The sequence below is a fragment of the Merops nubicus genome, unplaced genomic scaffold, assembly GCF_000691845.1.
Source record: "Merops nubicus isolate BGI_N331 unplaced genomic scaffold, ASM69184v1 scaffold23244, whole genome shotgun sequence".
NCBI classification, from domain to species: Eukaryota; Metazoa; Chordata; class Aves; order Coraciiformes; family Meropidae; genus Merops; species Merops nubicus.
In genome coordinates this window covers 1-18,076 of record NW_008605230.1, presented here as the reverse complement: position 1 = coordinate 18,076, position 18,076 = coordinate 1, and the positions used below count along the sequence as shown (strand labels likewise).

Genomic DNA, 18,076 nt, shown 5'->3' with positions numbered 1-18,076 from the left:
GAAGAGCGGTTCCACTAAACCTAGTGTAGCCAGTCAGACTAGTTGAAAGAACAAAATTCCCACCTCCTCCACTGTAAAACAACACAAACCAAAAGTAGTACTTCTGAAGATAACTTAAAACAAGGCAAGTTCCACAAGAAAAAGTTATTTTGTCCTAAAGATGAAGAAATCGGCATGCATAAGTAAAATGTAACAAAGTCCTTGGGCTCAAGGGATACAAGCTCCCCATGGGACAAGAATACGTATTACCTGGCTGTGAAGGCATTATCCACAAAAAGTTCTGGCACTGGCAGTCCTTGCTCTTGTGCTATGAGTTGGAGACCCAGAAGATGACGATCAAAGCCTGTAAAAAAGAAACACAAACACAAACACTCCATCATTATAGCAGCATTTCCCATTTTTCTGCTTCTTCTGGTCTGGATAGCTGAAGGACAGGTAAATGACAGATTCTGCTAAACCCAAGATTCATATTGGAGCATATATTTCTGAAATACTTCATCTAAGAGGCCTTCATCTCTTTCAGCTTGCAACACTGAGCCCAAAAGCAAATGAACTAAGCAATACAAACCCACCTCATTTCCTGTAGAAAACAAAGACCAAGAAACTTTTATTTCAGCTAAGAAGGAGGAGTTCCAGTGAAACTAGCCCACTGGCAATTACATGGCCAAGGTGAGAAGGCTTTCATGGCCACAAGTGCATAGTTAACTCACCATGTAGGATGGAGAGAGCATGAAGGCTCAACAAGTGATTATTTCCCAGCTACTCTCATTCACAGAATAGCTTACCATGCAAACACTGGTGGGTTAGAATTTCACCCAAATCTCTCCTCTGCCTTAAAAAAACACATTTCCCATCTTCCAGCCAAGCATCTATTTGATCAAAAGGTACTCCAAAATAATGTTTAGCTGGGCAGAAAAAGTGAATTCATGTTCCAGATGAACATGTCTTTGGGGTACAAGGAAAGATGCAAGGACTAGGTTTTATTTTATACTTTACTTTGGGGTAGAGAAACTGATAAGAGGCAGTGTTTACTCAGATTGAAAACAAGATGACAGAGAAAAATTGTTAAACACAGCAATATTCCCTCTTCACTCACATGAAAAAGACAAAAGAAAACACCCCTTTTGATCCCAGAGTACCTTTTCCATTCTCACATTCTTTCCTCATATTATTGTGCTTTGTAAATGCCTTATGCATCAGCTGTAGTCGTTGATAAGTCTGTGTAAAGTATGGTAGACAGGATTAAAAACAAAACAAAAACAATCTAGATGAGTAACACATCAGGAATCACAGATGAGCAAATTTTTCCCTTTCACAGTTTGTAGCAATTTCAGATAGAAGAAAACAGAGGAACTTTAGAGGTGCATTAGAACCTCTCTCTCAAACTCTTTCTCCCAAATTCAAATTCCGTTTTCAGGAGCACTTGCTCATTTGTTTCCTGCATCTCTGTTCTGCTACCAGAATAATTTTTGCACTGTACAATATTCTAAACCTCATGGTCTTTCCCAAACAAAGTGAAAGAATGGTAAGCAGCCATTGTAACAAGAGCAATCAACCCCAAAATCTTCCTACAATACCACTTATTTAGAAGCACACTATCTTTTAGCAGGTGCAGTTACATGATCACTACACACTGAACTGGTCAAGTAGTTGGACTAGATGATCACTGCAAGTCCCTTCACTGAAATTCTCTTCTATCATTTTTCCTGACCAAAAAAAAGTGACGCAAAAGCAGAAAACAAATCAAAAAAGATCTTATTTAAAATATACAGATGCCAACTGTGCTCCCAAATTTTCTCTGATGACTGAAATATTACTTCCATGATAGCAGTTCTGCATCATGTTACTTTTTTAATATTTTATATTGAACATATAAAAAACAGAGAGAACAGAATACAAATGACATGTTCTAGTAAAACAGGCCTTGAGAAACACCTCTGGGCACCCAAGACAATATTAAGATGACTTAAGACAGCTTCTAAGATCTTGTAACTTACTAGCTCTTTAACTACTGAAGAAGCACCCTTTATCCTTTTATTTATTACATGAGAGTTTTCAGCAGAGCATGTGAAGCAAGGGCAGTAGCCACTCAGTTTGGATAAAAATCAAACTACTAAGCTCACAAGTGGCAAAAGAAAAGTTGAGACAAAAGGATTTTTTCTCAAATATCTAACTTCACGTATTTTATGGTACCTTAAAAGTAGACTTTTAAGCATCTTCATTGCAATACATTGAACATGCTTTTTTTTTTTTTAAGTCCCAAGAGTTCATAAAAAAACACCCCAGTAATCGGAATATATTTAGAGATGTTACTTAAAATCACAAAGAGGAAAAGAAAAAGGCTACAGCTGGTGTTGGAAATAACAAGCCTCTATCTGTATTACTCTCAGAAACCTGATAGTTGGTTTCTGATAACTGAAGAGCAGGGAAATAACAGGAATCCATTTTTGCAATAGGAAAGCAGATTTGAAAAATGGCTAGAAAATTGGGTTTTAAAGCTGCAGCACATGCCAAAAAGAAGCCAGTGCAGACCAGGAAAATATGCACTTGAAGACTAATCAACCACACATACCGCCCAATAGCCACATTTTCTTATGTTTTTCAGATCCATTAATAATATAGAACTTCTGAATTTCCGAAAGATATGTAACCCTTTGTCTCAAAAATCTTCTCCTTGCTTCACTTTTCAGTCTCTGAGAAATGTACTAAAGCTCTTCACGTTGTCCTCTCTGCACAGCTCTCACTTGGCAAGAAAGGCATGAAATGCCTTGCCACCCAAGCTTCAGCGGCTAGTTGTTGGGAAAATCAAAGTGCACCAGTTTAGCTATTCAGAACTGGAATACGTCCCTGTTGCCCCTAGGACACAAACAGATTTCAATTTTCTGTCAGGCTCAACTACTAGATTAACATTTCCTGATTTCACTTGAACCAGTTACTTTTTGAGATGTGAAAAAAAGGTCTGTGTGAATGTAACTTGAAGCACTTACATTCTTGTAATCAAAGGGTAACATTCTTGAAATGAAAAGGTAAGTAGGACAGAAAACCAAACAAGCCCACACATGACAGCTCACCTCAGTCACAGTGACTGGAGCCAGACTTCAAGGAACCCAACATTTGAAATCTGTCTCACTGGACAGAGGCCCACTCCCATTAATGAGACAACAGAAAAATTAGTTTTAAGCAGTTCAAGTGACAGGCCTTCTAAATACATGATGATTAAAGTAGAATTTCAGTATTTACACCATCAGAAGGATCCAGCATGGATTTGCACCATTCCACTGCTTCCACAGTACAAGATCGTATGGTCTCTGTGCGGCCATGATAGAAGCGCCTGGTCGTGGCAGTTTCGTAACAGCAGCCTGGGCTAAAAAGAAAAGTTAGGAAAGAGTATCTCAATAACTTAACAAAACTATTTGCTCTCTCAAGGAATAAAAAAGTCCTGCCAAGCATCTGAGACTTCTAGCTCAGTTACAAATTACCGGTAATAGACTAATTTTCATTAAATTGTGTACCCGAAAAAGAGCCACAGAGGAACTCTACAAGCTCTTATAAGACAGATGGCTGGAAAAAGTGCCAGTGCTATAGTAACACCTTGCACACACTGGGCTGTCATGGCTATTTTCTTCAGACTTCAGATCTACCAGCCTCTAGATAAGCAAATCTACACTGCCCAAAACTTTAAAAATTAAAGGGACACACTTGACATAAGCAGTGTGTCCCAATCCATTTATATGGAAAATGCTCAAATCCTTCTTTGCTGCATACTGACACCCATGCAGCTTCTACCTGCCCTATGACAGTCTATCATTTAGTATACAAATTTAATGAACTTATGTGTTTAGAACAGACCTCACAGGCTATTTGAATCAGACAATTCATTTATTCCAATGTTCAGCAAACAGAGATCTACCAACCTTTCTTATGATAAGACATACATCTCCAGTGTGACTAAGCATACTGCTCATATGATGAAACTCCCCCTTTTTCTGAAGCAAGCAATACTTGCCAGGTCAGTAATGACTTGTACAAGCCATAATCAGTGCTAGTTAGCAAACAGAAATTTGGGAACACCAACACCAGGAAGAGTGTCACCTTTCACCAATAGTACAAAATAAAATGACAGACCAAAAAACATAGAGCAAGCCATTTGGAGGGTCACTATCTATGTGTGTATTATTCTGCCCAAACCCCCATATCTAGTGAAGCGATTTTTAGTTCCTAATTTATTTTTTAATTCCTAATCTTGGTAATGAGATTTTCTTACCGTCCATGGCATTTGTAATAAGCAAGCTGAAGGGCAAGCTGCACAAATGTATCAGGATGAAGTTTCTTTGTTCTAATCAATGCTTTGCCAAAAGACATGAAGGCATAACTCACTAGCTGCAAGTCAGATACCTGTCGTACCAAAGAAGGAAAAGCCACAGAAGTCAAGAAATACCACAACTTGGTCCGCTTCAAATAAAACACACTCAACCTTGCCAACAACGTAAGAAATTTAACCACTTTATCAATAACATATTCATGCCTGTTCTCCAGCATGGAGAAAGACTATTTAAACCCATGTAAACAGAATAACAATTAAATAAATATCAGTGACAATTAGGAGAAACAGCAAGAAGTTCCACCTTTTTGTAATACAATTCTTTAGTACGTCCGATTTCATTTATCATCTTTTGATCCACTGTGAATACAAGTTCCTCTGGCCATGGAATATCCCTCACTTTATCTGATCCCTGGGAGGATGCAGACAAAGAAAGAAAACAGAAAATGTTATCCAGAAGAAAAGACACATTAACTAATAAACTTGAAAGTTTAAAGGAAAGGTACCTTCCATTTTCCCTCATTTTCAACAAGCTTCTTTTCAATATAAGCTAACATGGTAATCAAAGCCATGGCATCAAAAGGAGAATGCTAGAATCACATAAGACAAGAGATCATGTTATTTGCATCACTGCAAGAGAATCAGATTGGTTTTTTTCCCTACCCTATTCTTTTTCCTGCAGATCAACAGCTCTACTACACAGAGCTGAACTTGTTTTTCTAGTTCTACAATACATACCGACCTACTGGAAGTCCACCCACTGTTTTGACTGCTCTGCAGCCAGATGGGGAGGCACAATACACCACTTCTGTGGGAAAGCAGATTTCAGGCAACATGTAGGCCCTTCTGGTCATTCAATAATGAGTTTAAAAAAGAATTCTTGAGTTTAAAAAACACAGTTACATCATACAAAGAGTTAGTTTTAAGCCATCTTGTGCAATATATTTTTTTGTCTTTGGAACCCTCTCATTAAATATAGATAAGATATTAGTTCAGCTCTCATGTTCTTAATTCGAGTATGGTGTAACATCAGACACTGTGAAAGAAGACTGCTTTTGGAAACTTGCCACACCAGGTGCCTAGTAACAAGTCTATACTAAAGAGGAACACATTAAGCATTTAAAATAATACCCCAAAAGGGAAAACTTAGTAAATAAGTACTCAAAAGGGTCATAAGGTGGAAAAAAAAAAAATTGAACTTACATCACAAAATGCGCTACAGATTCCATTGGAGAAGTATATGCAGTTGTAGGATTTATCTCCCCAGCGTGCAGTTGGATCACCCACGAGCCCCAGCCTCGTAGCCTGAAGCAGAAGGTACACACTGGGTTTTAAGACACACTGAGCACACTGCTAACCTCTGTCAGCCGAACCAAGCCTACATTAAGATGGTGAGACCCCTGCTGTGAGAGAAGACACTTTCCATCCAGCTGAAGATGAAACACGATCATAAGCCTAAGTTCTTAAAGAGTGATAAGAAGTTGATGGCTATATTTCTGAGGACCCTGAAGGGCAGAAGGCTACAAGATTATGATGGCAGATTTTTGCCATTCCCACCTGTCCTAATATTTCAAACTAAGTATTCCTACGAATCAACATGAAGCATTATTTGTCTATTTATCTGCTTCATTTTCCCTGTTCTGAAAGAACGTGAAGTTCTTATATGCAGCAGAAGTTTTTATATAAAGAAGACCAGATATGGATTCTCAGAAATCCTTAGCTACCTCGGTGTAGTTCTCAGGAGTTGCGCAGGGACTAGAATCATCCAGGCAAATCACAAACAAACTTTGCTGAATTTTTTCCAGATGAGTTAAGTTCTTTGGATCAAGATCAATCAAATATTCACGTAACTAGAAAGTGCAAAAAGACAAAGCTAAGTGAAATGATATATCTGCAATAATTGAAATGCTTTTCTCAGCAATCCACTGTTGAAGTATTCCCACCTCTGCCCATTTTGTCCTTTCACCACTTGTTAGGGCTGCCACTCCGGGTCCATCTGGTTCACTATGACATCTTTTCTGTACATATGCAAGTTGCCTTTAAGAAGATTTCAAAAACTGAAGTTAACAAAGAACATACAGAGAGAAGATAAAAGTCATCCTTTTTATCTGTATTTTTTTGCCAAGCTGAAATTTCAGCTGGAATTAGCTGAAACTTCACAAGCTAATGTGAATTTTCAGGAAGCACAAATCAGCTCCCTCAAGACTCCAAGGGCAGTTGAAGCTTTGCTCTGTTTTCAGTCACTAATGGTTAATTCAAATTGCAGACAGCAGCCAAGTACAAATTTACATGTAAACAATGATGGCCTTAAAGTGTGACTATGCACTTAATTTAAAATCATATTTAAGACTTCAGTAGTGCAGATCAAACTTTCCCAAGCAGCAGACATCTGCAATATTGCAGCTTTGCAGATTTTATAGCAACTAATCAAATACAAGGGCAAAACTTCTGCTCAAAATAAGCCCTGAAATTCAAAGCAGAACAGTAGCTACAGTACATCCTAAATGCAGAGACTTAGCTACCGAAGAATACTACTCTTCCTACCTTTTCCTTGCATTTTCCCTTTGAAGAACCTCTAACAGCTAATATTTAGTTTCCAAATTCAATTTTTCACATGCTGCTCTAGGTGTTAGAGAAACCCCCCAGCATTTCCTCTGGCTTGCCCTTTGTTCAGGCACTCTTGACCATTAAACTTCACTACTGTTTATTAGTTACACAGTTGTCAAAAACAAGCATAAGGTGGTAAGGTTATTTAAAAAAACAAACAAACAAAACAAACAAACAAACACCAAAACCAAACCACAAAAAACACAAACACCAAACTGAAACCAACCTGCCTTTTCCACAGATAATAGAAAGCTTTAGCATTTTTTGTGTGTATTCCAGCTGTTAATTTGTTACTTGATCTAACAGCTACAATTACAGAAAATAGAACTACATATGTTGAAATACCTTAAAGTACCAGACTTTTTAAAAAAAGGTGATTTTTGAACTTCTTTAACTAGTTTTTGTCCTATCTGAGGAATCCGGCCATCCACCTTTTTGCCAGTTTTAATTAAAAGTCTTCTGTTGTGCTCTATGAGCAGCACTTTAACAAATGCAGGAAGCTATTCCTAGAGGAAATACACAATCCCTCTTAAGTAGATCTATACAGATCCCAAATCATTCACATGAGACTTATGCTGAACCTGCCTCTGTATGTGACATTAGAGTTCATCCAACAGAACAGAACACCTTGTGGTCACAACTGTATTGAAAATTTGAAAAGCCAGCACCTCCACATGCTGAGACAGGAGGTACAGCACAGAAAAGCTTTAAACATAGGCAATTGCACTAGTACTGAAATTTAGTATTTAACGCACCAAATTCTTTCTTTCTGTTCCTTTGTAGCTGCTCAGGAATATGAGAAGAGCCACAAACATGGCTGGTTGCCACAGGTCTGGCAGAAAGACAAGAAATGCAAGTGAAACAGGGCAGTACTGGTCTGTAGTTAGCAAAAGTCAATAGGTGTATACTATGATTTTGGACTCTTGCCCTCACCAACAGGAATTCCAGCCACACCACTCCACTCCTGAGAAAATTGACCACAAGTGTATTATTAGATTTGTATCAGTGTGACAGTGGTGCTTTATCTTTGATAGTGACCAAGCAGCAATGAGACAATTATCAGCATGGACAGGTCCTGAAAGGAATGATGTTACTTATAATGGCATGAAAGTTCATACATAAATGGTGCTTCCTACTGAAAAATCTTCATTTGGCCCTTTTGTGCAGTATTCTATGAGCATATTACAACACTACACAATTATCATGCTCTGTGGCAAGAAGCTGTCACCCACTAAACTAGCATTTACTCAAATCCGAACCCTCGGCTACAGGAAAAGCTGTAGCCTCTCTCAACTAATTATTTGGAGTGAAGCAGATAGGAAAAGAAAGACTCGCTTTGGTAAGTAACTTAAATAGGATAGCTCATTTGAAACAAGGTAGCTTGAAAACCTGAAAATCTCTGGAGGAGTCACCATATTGCCTTCATGTATAGCATCAAATGCAAACACTCGACCTCGACACAGGACTATTAAGTGAGACGGGCATTCACCTTCTGTCTCTGAAATAAAACAAAAAGCAAAACATGAAAATCCAACCATGGGGATAAAGGTAGTGGTAAATACAGAAAAAACACTTTTTTTTTTTTTTTTCAAAATGAGGCAGATTTCATACAGTTAAAAAAAACGCAAAAGAAGAAAAAAAAGAATAACTTTTGAAGTCCAGTTGCATGCTCTTACTGCCAATTTGAAGACATCTTTTAAAACATCAGAAAAAATATACAGAAGTACATAACTTTCACTGTTATTATTTCAAGTCGTTGCCATTACCTAGTAGCAACTGTCATTTATTTGTGTATCTTGTTTTATTGGAGGGTGTTCCTGCCTACAAGTGTTGCTTGCTGCAGCTGATCTAGCAACATTTCTCTCTTGCATGAGTTCTGTTTGTTTGTTTGTTTTTAAAAGCTGTGATTATAATGCAGCCAGCTTGCTGCAAGGCACTTTGCAAATGATCAAGTCCTTCAGTTGTCAGTGTTTATGCAACCAATCTCAGCTATACAGCTCAAGATCTGAGATGTACAACTGTGTCAGTCAGACCTGATCAGCACTTGCAGATGGCACTGGCCCACACTAGGCTAGGTACATTTTCACAGCATTGCCTTAATGAATTCATCTATCTGGAAATAAGACGAAGTAAAGTTGGAAAAGATTCTGACAAAAACCAGATGTTAAACCCGTGAGAAACGTGGCTACATTTTTGACAATCTGAGCCACTGTGCTATTTCTCTTCTAGTCCCAAATTCTGCCCTGGGAAAAAGAAGAAATGCGTGTTACTTTATCTGCAAGTATGAAACTGGGCACCCACCAAAGCCTTACTTTTATCTCTAAGGCTTTTAGAGCTACCTTTATGGTCTTACTTTCTAAATCAGATAATACAATTCAATATATACCAGATTAAGGACTTGATGAAATTGGTTAATTTCATGTAAACCTCATCTTCATAGATCATTAACTTCTAACATAACAAAAATCAGAAGGGATGACATCAAATTCGATTACTTTAGGCAGCATTCTCCTAACTGTAGCTGTCCAAAGAAGGGGTAGAATTAAGGCTGGAAGTTAACATACTTAGCATTAAGTGTCTGAGATATCTCTGCAGTTGGGAGTGACCTACCCAATACACTTAATAACATCTAATAAGCTGTTCTCATTAAGGTGTCTGCTGCAGGCTGAACCAAACAGCTCTCCAGGTTCCACTGATCAGGTTCTTTTGGCTTTTAGTGTGGTCTTTAACTCCAAGCTGACACCACCTATAAAATTTTAGGTGCCCTACTCTGCAGTCTGGACTCTGAACACCACTTCAAGCGTTCAGATCATGTGTGTTCCCTCTATAGCCAAATGAGAAAAACAGATTCCTCTCCAGATGGCAGTTCCTTCTGTCTATCTTAGATACCTGCAGATTTTAATGGTCCAAATCCTTCCCTGGAGGTATTAATTTCTCCATGAATCACAAAGAAAAAAGACAACTAACTGGACTAAGTATTTCAACTGGGGGCAATCCACACGGAAATAGATATCACCTGTTATATACGACATGTAAATTTATATAAGCAAGATTAGTAAATTTCTTACAATGTTTTTAAGGCAGAAAAGGGACATAAATGACATAAATTGCACCTCCACAGAATAACAGATTTAAGTGTGATCATAACAGAACATTGAATTTGCACCATTTGAACATTTCTTCTATGTTCTAGTATTTAAACTGACTCTTCAATTGTAACGCTAAGATAAAACCCTTGAGGGTTACCTTCAAGTTTGCATTTTCTTGTCATATCTTGTGGTATGGAGATTTCCTGATATATTTTCCATGGAGTAAGGCAATCTCTCTTAAACTTCTGAGTCTTACAGAAATTTGTATCTCCCATGATTATCTAAAGTAACACTGCTGAACAACTTTGGATGCACCAGAACGCGTGTGGGAGGAGTGTTACGATTTCAGCTAGTTAAATACTAATACTACAGTATTGGTAGTAGAGGATGAGTAAGAATATTACACTTTTACTCTAGTTCTTGATCCTGTACCCCAGAAAACTATTGGGAGTTTAAAGGAATGGCTTCAAGAAGCACTACAGAGTCCTTTCAAGACTGAAAATAGAACAAGCTAACCAAGCCAAGAAACAACACAATGAGAAAAAATAACTAAGAATTATCCCAAAAGAATGTATGGGAACATGTTTGAGAAATGCATTCTCTGGAGAAAGATGCAATCAGTAATGATGCTGAAATTCCTTCTGTATAATACACGGAATCCACACACAAGGAATTTGCCTCTTCTCAATTCTTAATGCTGGCAAACATATTATTAGCCTCAGGCTGGTAACATGCACTTTCAACCAGAGCTTTCTCTTAATCTTATTTAGTAAGGACTAAATACTGGACAGAAAAGGGCATCTGTAGATTAGATATCTAAGCACTCAACAACCAGTATCTGATTTAATGCTTAAGGAAGCAAGTATTTTATGGTTAAAAGGACTACTTCATTAGCCCATTAATACAAACTCTGTATTAACCTCCAATTTGCATGTGTTTACCAGTTTTAAAGTAGCTGCTGATCGAGTCTCTGGTAACTCCAGGAATTTTGCAGGTGCAGAAGAGCTTTCGAAATTGGTTCATGTCCAGGACAGCATCCCTAGATCTCTCTATAGCCACCTTCTCTCTGTAATAGACAAATATACCCAAATTAAACAAGAGATGATAATTATGCAAGTAAATCAAGGTAAGACAAGCCCATCTTTTACTGCAAGGAACACATGCCAACGAACATACACATGTTTCTGCAACTAAAATACACACAGACCATTAATACTAAGAAAAAATAATTAATTCTAGAAGTCTTACGCTCGTAGTAGATCCCAGTATTTGAGGGTGTGCCATATATTTACACATGCTCTTTCTATCTGAGTGCCCTCTTTTGATGGCCAGCAGTGTTCAATATAGGGACCAGGGCCTCCTATATTACAGTGTATTTGTGTTGATATGCGAAGATCAAGATAAGCCACATTCAGCCACCAGTCCTCCAGCTGAAAATGAAAAATGTTTAGCATCAGAATTATGTTTTAGTCACTAATTGCTTAATAATCACCTGATTGTTCAAATGCCTGGATTTTTGCTGGTTTGATTGTTTGGGTTTTTATATTTTGAACAGTAGTTCCTATGAAACAGAAAGCAGGACAGTGGTTCAAAACTAGCTGCTGATAGTAATGACAAATCTGAGCTCTTCTATTTTCAAGCTTAAAATAAAATTCAATAATGCTTAAAACTATTACACTGTAAATTATGATGCAGAGTTCTTACTCGATATTCATCATCTTAAACTCTTGCAGATGTCAGCTGTGGCTGCTGCAAATGTACCAGACAGATTACTCTATGAAGAATGGAAGGAAAGGAGATTTGTGCTGAGAGAGAATATGGGTTGGACAGTTTATCACATATTTTTTCTATCATCATCTGAGAATTCTCACTCTGGAGAGTGTCATGTTAAGATTTAAAAAGTTCTCATTAATTCTACTTGGTAATGACCCCCCTTACACCCCTTTACCTGTTGAAAGTCAACTTTGAAATGCCATCACATAGCTTTCTTCAGGAAAGAAAGAGATAAGAGATAGAAGAAGAGACTGACAGACAAAGCATTCAAAAGCTGGTAGCTAATTTGACATTTCAGTTAGTGAGCTCCTTTAGCCACTCAACTCTGAAAACAACAAATGACAAGTATAGAAGCAAACATGTTCATATACATAGGCCATGTGGCAGAAATAAGGAAGATCCTAAGATGAAAAAAAGCTAAATGACTCCCTAAATTATATCCTGAACAACCAGCTTTCCATAAATTGAATTTTTTTTTTTTTTACATAACTAAACACATACCCAATTCCTTCTTGTTTTAGCTCTTTCCAGCAGTTTCTGGTGCAGCTCTTTCCCAATGCCATTTTCAAAATTTTTAACGATCTCCTTAGTTCTTTGATATTCTTCTTGATTTAGAAATGGCTTCACTGTAAGAAGCAAATGTTTTTATTTTAAAGAAAACCATATACTGAGGTTTATTCCAAGATTCAGATATCCACAGGCAAGGAAGTGAATGAAAATATTCAGAATTAATTTTTCTAAAAAAAGCATTTGAAAGGAAAACACCTTTTAAAAAAAATCTGTAAATAAATGTGTTCTAATAAGACACAAATGTGTACTTAAAAATAGAGATGTTAGCAGATGAAAGCAATTGCTGAAAACCTGAAATACCTAACAGATAACTAAACCAAAACTATTTAAAAACTGTAGCTGGAAATATTATAGAGATCTGTAACTCCATCAGCTGCCATTGAATTCATTGAATAATTAATTTACAGGAGCTTTGTTTATAAATAAATACACTGAAGCACACACATCTGCCACCCTGCTGCACCACACATAAGCTATGTGGCTATTTTCAAAAGGCCACTCATAGTCTACAATCACCTTGCACATCAATTCTCACTCTGGCCCCACATTATGCTTACCTTTGAATGACACTGATGGCAGCTACTACTACCCAATTTTTAGATCTTAAAATACTTTTGGTTTTCTCTCAGATCATGTGCCATACAGGCCAAACTTCTCAGTAAATGTTCACCAAACTGGTCATTATTTTAATCTAAAACCCTCCTTAAAGCCATTTTACCATGAAAGCTATGGTCAGTAACAGGCACTGCCGACATCATTTTCCACTCGGGCATCTCTCATTGTTGTCTTCTGCTTGGGATTGTGCGAAATGTATTTTCTGTTATCTTTATACTTAGGTTGTGACATCAGTTACAAACAGAAAGGGGGGGTTGTGGGGGAGTTTCCACTGATTCAATGTCTACGCAATGAGGTCTGATTCATTTTGAGGCTGATGGACACTACTGTTAGTCAATTCACAGTCTGCCTTGCTAGTGCTAGCCCCGGGATCTACTCGCTACTGTTAAGAAACAAGGACAGTTACTTGTTTACACTTGCTTAATTTTTAGTAATCATGTATCTGTATCATCTCTCTCTTTTGCAAGCAACAATGGAATTTCAGCTGAGCAAGGTCACAAATACCTGTTCTTGGAGAATTAAAACCTTACTTCCTCACAACTGTGTCTTGCTGCAATTAGGACTGCTTGCCTGCAACCCCTACTCTTTTCTTCTTCACAGATGTGGAGATCATCTAGTTTAACACCTCACCTCAGCAGGGTCAGCTACAGCAGCTTGCTCAGGATTGTCTTGGGTTTTGAATATCTCAAAGGATGGAGACGGTACAGCCTTCTTGGTAGCAATCTATTCCAGTGCTTGGCCACCCTCAAAATAGTGAGTTTCTCACATTTAAAAGGAGTTTCTTGTATTTCAGTTTCTACCCATCACCTCTTCTTCTGTCACTGGATACCACTGTGATGTCTGGCTCCATCTTCTTTGCTCCTCTCAATGAAGTATTTATACATATTGCAAAGATCCCTCCCCCACGAGCCTTTTATTCTCCAGGCTGAGCAGTCCCAGCTCTCTCAATCTCTTCTCATGCCAAACAATACAAACCCTTAACTGCTGTCATGGCCCTTCGCTGGGCTCACTGCAGTAGGTCTGTTTCTTGTCTGTACTGAGGAGCCCAGAAATGGACACAGCACTCCAGATGTGGCTACCTCACTGCTGAACAGATCTCTCTCTACCTGCTGGCAACACCCCTCCTAATGAAGCCCTGAAGGCTGCTGGCCTCCCCTGCAGCAAGTGCACATTGCTGGTTCATGTTCAACTTCATGTCTAGCAGAGCCACAGGGGCTTTTCTGCAAAGTTGCCTTCCATCCAGTCTGCCCCAGCTTGTGCTGGTGTGGGGAGTTATCCCTCCCTGGGTGCATGATTTGGCATTCCTCTGTTTGCTGAGCTTCACAAGGCTCTTGTAAACCTGTTCCTCCAGCCTGTCAGGATCTCACTGATAGCAGTACAATCATATGGTGTATCAACCACTCCTTCAAGCTTTACCATTTGCAAACTCAGAATGCACTCTGTCTCATCATCCAGGTCATTAATAAGAATATTAAACATTACTGGACCCCCAGGGTACACCATCAGAGACTGGCCTACATCCAAGCTGCTGATCACAAGCCTTTGACCCCAGCATCTGAGACATTTTTCAGTCCACCTGACTGTGCCATGACTCATGGGCACATCTCAACATGTCCCATGGAGTTTTTCATGTCCAATCTGTTCAAGTGTTCCCTGTGCTGATCCTCTTCCACCAAGGGTAAGTCTCCCTTGCTCCTGTTCAAAATACAAATTTTCATCCTAACCCTAAAAAGAATTTCTGTATTTTGCACTACCTGTCTTAAGATGAAAGATCTATTTTCAGCTGCATCTGCTGTGCCATTCCAAAGTCACTACAGAGCAAGAAGCACATATGAATGAATGTAAGCAAAATTACTGGGTTCTGCTCTCTACTCACAGAATCCTAGAACTGCTTAGGTTGGAAAAGACTTTTAAGGTCATCAAGTCCAACTTTTAAAGGGATGACAAAGATTGCTAGAGAGTGACTAACATTGCTAGTGGACCAGAACATGTGATGAAATGAGGCTGAGAACTGAATTTGTTCAGCTTCAGAGACTGCAAAGGGAAGGCCATGCTGCAGTCCATACCAGGTGCATGGAAAGGCACAGAGAAAATAAAGCCCAGCTCCTCTCAGAGTTGCAGAGAAACAGAACAAGAGAAAACGCGCTCACACTGGAACACAGGAAGTTTCTGATGAGGAAAATGTGAAGGGTTTTTTGTTTTGGTTTGGGTTTCTATTTGATTTGGTTTTTGGGTGTTTCGTTGGTTTGTTTTGTTGTTTTCGGGTTTTTTTTGGTCATTGTTGCTGGTTTGGTTTGGGTTTTTTTTTGTCCCTCCTACAGTCATGAGGGTGATCAAACACCAGAACAGGCTGCTCAGAGAGACTGTGGACTCTCCAACCTTGCAGATGCAGCCAAGCAAGGCCTGAAAAACCTGCTGTAGTGAGAGTAGCTTTGAGCAGGGCTCTGATCTAGATGAACCTTTGCCAACCTACAGGATTCTATGGCTGCAGGGCCTCTTTCCATTTAAAAACTCATCTGATCAGATGTAGAAAGAGCACTATTAGGAAGGAGCAGAACTCAGCCTCTTTCTCACTAGAGTTCAGGGAAATTTCTGTCTTGCCATTTGCTCCAGGCCCACAGATCTTGTCTTCCTTTCTGCATGGGAGATCAGCTCCACCCACAACAAGAAGTATCCCGTGAAAGACACCTTCAATTGCACAGCTAGGGAACCCTCTGGAAAGCTGGAACTTTGGGGTTTCACACTCTCAGGTTGAGTCCAAGCTTCCAAGTCACAACACCTGGAGCGAGCTGAAAGGCTAAATAACACGGCCATGGCCACCTTCTCTACCTAAGGCCTGCCTTCAAAAGAAGATTAGTCATTCTGAATCCAAAGCAGAGATAGCTACAGGTGTATATAAAATGCCTGAGGTCTTCCTGCAGCAAATGAGAGACAGGAGTTTCCCAGGACTGATTCACAGCATCTGCAAAGGGTCACTTGGAGGTTCTGAAGCATTCTTCAGAAGGAACTCCTTTTCTTCTCTCACCTTCACAGACTAAACAAATGACAAGCTAAGCAATGAGAAACACTGAGCTGGTGCCTACGACTGCACACTGCACACTCTGCCTTTAAGTGATTTGTGTAATGGAAGCCTGCGGCAGACAACAAACACTGGACTTTCTTCCAACCTCCAGTGAGACTAAAAGAGATCAACAGTGACAATCAAAGTCACAGAATGACTTATGTACAAGGAACAGTACATAAGAACTACCTTCAGCGTGAAAAAAAGGGACATGTGATAAGGTAATTATGAAAACACAGATGACAATCAGAAAACAAGAGAAAAAAAGTTCACTGTCAGATATTATCCCCCCCGTGAGAGAGTTATTAACTTTGAGGGCCAGCTGGGTTTACAAAACTAAGCTGCAATGAGCAATTCTGCTATTGCAGGTTCAACAATAGTTGTTCTATCAAAGCACAACTTTACTTAATTGGCATTACAACAAAATGGTTTTTTGACATGCATACACATACACTTTTTTCTCTAAAACCACTATTTTAACATTCTTCATCAAAAAGCAATGACGTAAGGAACACCAAAGAGAACCTATTGCCATCTACTGGATCATTTCCACTTCACCTAAGATAAAAGGGAATGCACAGTGAATTTAAGGATTTCTATTTTAGGAAAGGGAAATGTTGGTGTAATCTGTTTCTGCTAAGGAGACAACTCCAGGTCTTACTCTGTTAGCACTCCTGTATTACAGGTAAGATGATAAGCCACAAAGCGGATGTTCCAGAAAAAAAGCTCAACATCTCCAAGTTCTGGAAATTATTAAAGAAACATAGGAAAATAATCTCAAGATACTATGAAATGTATCTTTGTCATCCCAAATATATCAGAGCTTGATATGAGAATAAAGAACTAACCAGTCATCTCTGCTTTATAGACAAGATGCATCACTGCTGTTTTCAAAACTTTTCTTCTATGTCACCTTCTTCAAACAGCCAACATTTCAGAGCAGAAATTTTCCTAGTTAAATTATCTAAAACTGCCCACCACTCCCTTTTCCTACTACTGCATAGTTAAATACTATTAGTAAGAAAGAACTTTAGGCATGAAAAAGTTCGGGTTTTTTTCCTTAACAAAGATCCTGGGCAAATACAGTCATAAACAAGTAAAGTAGTTACTAGGAAAAAAAAAAAAAAATTGTAAGTGAGGAAGTATATTTTATTAGAACAGCTGCTACTGCTAAAGAAAAAACAAAACAAATAAACAAACATACATGCAAGACCCAAACCTTAAGAGGGTAAAAAACTCTGACCAAAAAGTTGACCTTTCCACACACCCAATTCCCTTGAAGAAAGGCAAATACAGATAAAATGGAAACTTTTACTCGGGTTGCTCTAAGTACTTAGTTTACCATTTTGTATCTGAAAAACACCTTTTGCACCCCAAACTTGTCTGGATCCCCCGCCCCAATTACACCACTTGAAACAAGCTGACTCTACAAATCACTTCACAGACACTTTCAGATTAGCCTGGTGACAACAGCACAATGCCACACTACTAATAACAATATAAAGTCATTACCTGCATCAAGGTATTTCCTTAAGGATTCATCAAGAGGAGGTACTGGCAGGGAAGGCAGAGAATCCTGGTACTGAAACGTTCGCTCCTCAGAGGACTCCAGCACTTGCTTTTCCATGGTACAGATCCGCAGCCCAACTTCAGGAGACCGGTAAAGAAGCCGAAGTCAGACAATACACCTCCTCACGCTGTTCTCTGCCCCCGCCCCCAGGCATTCCCTCGGTAAAAGACACGCACCGGGGGCGCGCCCCCTGACAAAGCTCGGACCGAGGATCTCTTGTGGGCCTCCAGTCACAAGAGGCGTTCACACAACCAGGCGTAACTATGACCAGGCGGCTGTAGATGCTTTCTCTGGGTGTGTCGCGATGAACCGACTCGAGGCCTGCTGCTTTCGCTCCCGACGGGACACCAGCCAGCTCCAGGACGCCCACTAGCTCAGACTGGGCTGGCTGTGCAACGGGAAACCACCCGCACAGCGACCGCCCGGCCCGGCCCGGGGCCGCTAGCGCGCCGCCCCCGCAGAGGCCCCCG

At 39.3% G+C, this 18,076-nt stretch overlaps 1 protein-coding gene across 1 annotated transcript in view; it reads right to left on the bottom strand.

The window, feature by feature from the left end:
* Window positions 1–17,681, bottom strand: part of CROT (carnitine O-octanoyltransferase) — an 18,913-nt gene extending 1,232 nt beyond the window's left edge. Inside the window, exons 1-15 of the mRNA XM_008939289.1 lie at window positions 17,549–17,681; window positions 12,292–12,416; window positions 11,266–11,447; window positions 10,959–11,083; window positions 8,318–8,426; window positions 6,265–6,358; window positions 6,046–6,171; window positions 5,525–5,626; window positions 4,828–4,911; window positions 4,626–4,733; window positions 4,265–4,395; window positions 3,241–3,364; window positions 1,140–1,218; window positions 250–343; window positions 1–71 (exon numbers count right to left, since the gene is read on the bottom strand). Coding sequence (XP_008937537.1) covers window positions 1–71; window positions 250–343; window positions 1,140–1,218; window positions 3,241–3,364; window positions 4,265–4,395; window positions 4,626–4,733; window positions 4,828–4,911; window positions 5,525–5,626; window positions 6,046–6,171; window positions 6,265–6,358; window positions 8,318–8,426; window positions 10,959–11,083; window positions 11,266–11,447; window positions 12,292–12,416; window positions 17,549–17,663 — 1,669 coding nt within the window. The 5' untranslated portion in view covers window positions 17,664–17,681. The remainder of the gene's footprint in view (window positions 72–249; window positions 344–1,139; window positions 1,219–3,240; window positions 3,365–4,264; window positions 4,396–4,625; window positions 4,734–4,827; window positions 4,912–5,524; window positions 5,627–6,045; window positions 6,172–6,264; window positions 6,359–8,317; window positions 8,427–10,958; window positions 11,084–11,265; window positions 11,448–12,291; window positions 12,417–17,548) is intronic.
* Window positions 17,682–18,076: the final 395 nt, after the last annotated feature.